The 4,550-nt window shown below is 35.4% G+C and overlaps 1 protein-coding gene across 1 annotated transcript; it reads right to left on the reverse strand.

The window, feature by feature from the left end:
- Positions 1-249: 249 nt before the first annotated feature.
- LOC129560382 (olfactory receptor 4C5-like) lies at positions 250-1,144 on the reverse strand. The gene is given in 2 exon segments (XM_055432489.2): positions 250-531; positions 533-1,144. Coding segments are annotated over 2 exon segments (894 nt in total).
- Positions 1,145-4,550: the final 3,406 nt, after the last annotated feature.

Here is a 4,550-nt window from a genome sequence, read left to right on the forward strand (position 1 = left end):
TTGACTCACTGGAAAAGACTCTGATGCTGGGAAAGTTTGGGGGCGGGAGGAGAAGGGGACGATGGAGAATGAGATGGCTGGATGGCATCACCGACTCTGTGGACATGAGTTTGAGTGAACTCCGGGAGTTGGTGATGTACAGCGAGGCCTGGCGTGCTGTGATTCATGGGGTCGCGGAGAGTCGGACACGACTCAGCGAGTGAACTGAACTGAACTGGACTCTCAAAACTTGTTACCCAAGGCTACTCTTTAGCTCCAAAGCTTCTTCATGACATTTTTCACCTCTGAGTTTCTGATAGTGTGGATTAAAGGGTTTAACATGGGTGTTACCATGGTATAAAACACAGCCACTGCTTTATCAGTGGGGAAGGTGTTCGTGGGACGAAGGTACACAGACATACAGGGTACAAAGAACAGGACCACTGCAGTAACATGGGAAGCGCAAGTAGAGAGAGCTTTCGTCTGTTCTGCAGTGCTGTGTGTTCTTAGAGAGCAAAGGATGAGCACATAGGAGGTGATAAGAATAGAAAAATATGAGCATACACAGCAGCCCACTGTTGGCAGCAACAAAAAGACCAAAGACATGAGTGTCCATGCAGGAGACTTTCAGCAGAGGGAAAAGGCCACAGATGAAATGGTCAGTGATGTTGGGGCCACAGAAGGGCAACCAGACTATTAAAAGAATTTGAATCAGAGGGTGAAGAAACCCTCCGGCCCAGGCCATGGCCACCAGGAGGCCACATACTTGTCTGTTCATTGTAATGGTGTACTGCAGGGGATTGCAGATAGCCACGAAGCGGTCATAGGCCATCACCGTGAGCAAGAGGATCCCAACTCCCCCAAAGAAATGCTCTGCAAAGACCTGAGTCATACACCCACTGAAGGAGATGGCTTTCTTTTGAGCAAGTAAGTCAAATATCATTTTGGGTGCCATGGTAGAAGAGCAGCAGCAGTCTGTGAAGGACAAGAAAGGGAAAAATACATGGGGGAACCTAAGGCTCTGCTCTGTCACAATGATGAGTAGGTTGCCTGCCACAGTGAGAAAGTAGATGAGGGTAAACAGAATGAACAAGAGTTTCTGTACATCTGGGTTCTGTGTCAGGCCAAGCAGGAGGAATTCCGTCACATTGTTCATTTGCTCCATGAATCCAATCTGGCGTTCAGATAACCGATTTCTCTGAGAATAGCACAGGGATCACAATTGTGAGGATCAGTTTTAACCAATTTCAGTAAGTTTTCTCAGAATTATTTTTTGTAAAACTGATAAAAACATCAAGTAGATAAACCCAAGACTTAAAGTTGGGCCACATTGTTATTAACCACAAAATGAACACCTAACTGTCTCTCTTTTTCTCACACACCCCCACTCACCCACACATGAATATACACATTCATATACACAAACACAGCTTTATCACTGTTGACATTCCAGTCATCTTTCTATAATTGTACACTTACGGATATTCCCCCCAAAATGCCCGTATATATTCTCCTGTAGGAAAAAAGGAATAAAAAGAGGACTCATACGAAGGAGCAGAGGCTTGAGTTCATGAAAATTTATTCCCTTGTTTCTCTTCTCTAGTCACTTGTGCTGATGTGGTTAGGCTGCAGAATTTGTTATTCTTAATTTTAACTTGTTTCAGGGTGAATATAAAGCATCAGGTAAATTCAACTCAAAATAAGGGATAATATAGTTACACTTCAAAATAAAACTTAACTGAATGAATGTTTAAGGTTCCACTAAGGTATAATTTCTTTACCTAAGGTATACTTCCTAACTTAAGGTATAACTGAGGGCTTCCGTTGTGACTCAGATGGTAAAGAATCTGCCTGCAATGCAGGAGACCCTGGTTCAATCCCTGGGTAGGGAAGATCGCTGGAGAAAGAAATGGCAACACACTCCAGTATTCCTGCTTGGAGAATCCCAAGGATAGAGGAACCTGACAGGCTACAGTCCATGGGGTCACAAAGAGTTGGACATGAGTGAGCAACTGCACTTTCACTTTCAAGGTATAACTGGCAGTTAGATTTATGAATTTATATTACATTCAAGTAAAACTTTGTAAGAATACCTTCACACAAGAAGGAAAAATAATATTCTGAAGAGGATAAAATATCATGATGCAACGCAATATCCAACAGATTTATTTGAAACATTATGATTCACTACTTGGATAATTTCTATCATGTTTAGGTTTCAGAGGAATTTTATACATCAAGCTTGGTTTAGGGAAGACTATGAAAAATTCTTTAGATCTCTTTAGAAAATGGGTACTTTTAAGGTAAGGAAACTAAAGCTTTATAATTTGTTTAGCAGAATGTGTTCTATACAGTCAGATATTTTAAAATTCTGTTTTCACTGATTAGCAGCTATGTGATGTTATATACAGACTTTAGTCTCACTACACCTAAACATTTTCATATACAAATTAGGAAAAATAACAGATGGTATGGAGGAATTAAAGAATATTATTATTACAAAGGTCAAAATGTTATACTAAAAGTAAAACGCACAACTTTACATATACCCCAATTTTTGATAAAAGTATAAAAGTAAAAAAAACACATATTATTATTCTTACCCTTGAAATAGTTGATTATTATAGTTAGTATTTAGAAAGAAAACAAAGAGAGAAAATAAGTGAATTAAGTACTCAACTCATGAGGTTAAAAAAGCAACTAATTATATTCATAAAATGTTAAATGCAGATATAAATATATTAAATAATAGAAAATTAGTAGTCTTGATAAGTGAATTCAAAGGTTTTTTAGAGTTTTAAAAATATGAATGAAATGAATGAGCACAGACAAGCTCAATAAGAGGCAAGTATGGTCAAACTGTAAAAGGCCATTATTTTTAAAGAAAATTTTAAGAAATATTATGTGTAGTTCCATAAAAGATTTTTTAACTGAATAGACATTTTTCAAGTAAAGCCTGTCTTCTTATGTCATCACCAAATAAAATAAAAAGAAAAAGAGATAGAGGAAAAAAGGGTAGCCTGCATTAACAACTTTCAATAAAACAGATTTCTTCAAAAACATAAAATCAAATGAACAAATGTATATCTAATCTCTAGGTGGGAAAGAGCATTTTAAGCAAGATTCAACTGTATAAAAACCAGGACAAAGCTAACAGATTCAAATACATAAAGGTATAGAACACATTGGAAAACCATTTGCAGCAAGTATGATAGATAACTATTATCATAAAGTAGTTTTTACAAAAAATGTTCTATCTACACAATGAAAAATTAGCAAAATTTTTAATTAAAAAAATCTTAGAAAAAACATTAGATCCCTAAAAAAAAAATCCCCATTTCTTAAGTCATCCAGGAAATACAATTTAAAAGCAGTGAAATATTTTAAACTGGAAAATAAGCAAAGATTTATGACAGTTATATTACTCAGTACTGTACTGATATAAAATATTCTGGAAAGAATTTTGACTTTGTATAATAAGGACTTTATAACTGATCATGCCCCTTGATTCAGTACTTCTTATGATTGGGAATATATTCTTTACAAAGATTATGGACAAAAATTGTATATACAGGCTATATTTCATATTTTCTATGATAAAGTGAAAACAATCCAAATGTGTACATAAAGAGGAACAATTAAGCAAAGTATGGTTATGAAATATCAGGTGAACATTGAGGTTATTTACAAAAAAATTAATGGTATGAAAAAATTCTTCCAACATTGTATTGAGTGGAAAATGCAAGATATTAAACAGCTTTTTTTTTAATGATCTAAATGGTCCAAAATGGCATATAAACATAGAAAATCGCCTGAAAGAAATGCTCTAAAGACTAGTAATGCTCATTTGGATTACGGATTTAAGATAAATTTTGTATTATTTGAAAAATTTTCTAAGTTGCAGGATATAAAATCAACACACAGAAATCCCTTGCATTCCTATACACTAATAATGAGAAAATAGAAAGAGAAATTAAGGAAACTATTCCATTCACTGTTGCAATGAAAAGAATTAAATACTTAGGAATATTTCTCCCTAAGGAAACAAAAGACTTGTACATAGAAAACTATAAAACACTAGTGAAAGTAATCAAAGAGGACACTAATAGTTGGAGAAATACACCGTGTTCGTGGATTGGAAGAATAAATATTGTAAAAATGAGTATACTACCCAAAGTAATTTATACATTCAATGCAATCCCTATCAAGCTACCAATGATATTTTTCACAGAACTAGAACAAATAATCTCACAATTTGTATAGAAATACCAAAAACCTCGAATAGCCAAAGCAATCTTGAAGAAGAAAAATGGAACTGGAGGAATTAACCTGCCAGACTTCAGGCTCTACTACAAAGCCACAGTCATCAAGACAGTATGGTACTGGCATAAAGACAGAAACATAGATCAATGGAACAAAATAGAAAGCCCAGAGATAAATCCACGCACCTATGGACACCTTATCTTCGACAAAGGAGGCAAGAATATAAAATGGAGAAAAGGCAGTCTCTTTAACAAGTGGTGCTGGGAAAACTGGTCAGCCACTTGTAAAAGAATGAAACTAGATCACTT

This window comes from Moschus berezovskii, chromosome 16 (assembly GCF_049115385.1).
Source record: "Moschus berezovskii isolate FMDL1 chromosome 16, NW_MosBer_1.0, whole genome shotgun sequence".
NCBI classification, from domain to species: domain Eukaryota; kingdom Metazoa; phylum Chordata; class Mammalia; order Artiodactyla; family Moschidae; genus Moschus; species Moschus berezovskii.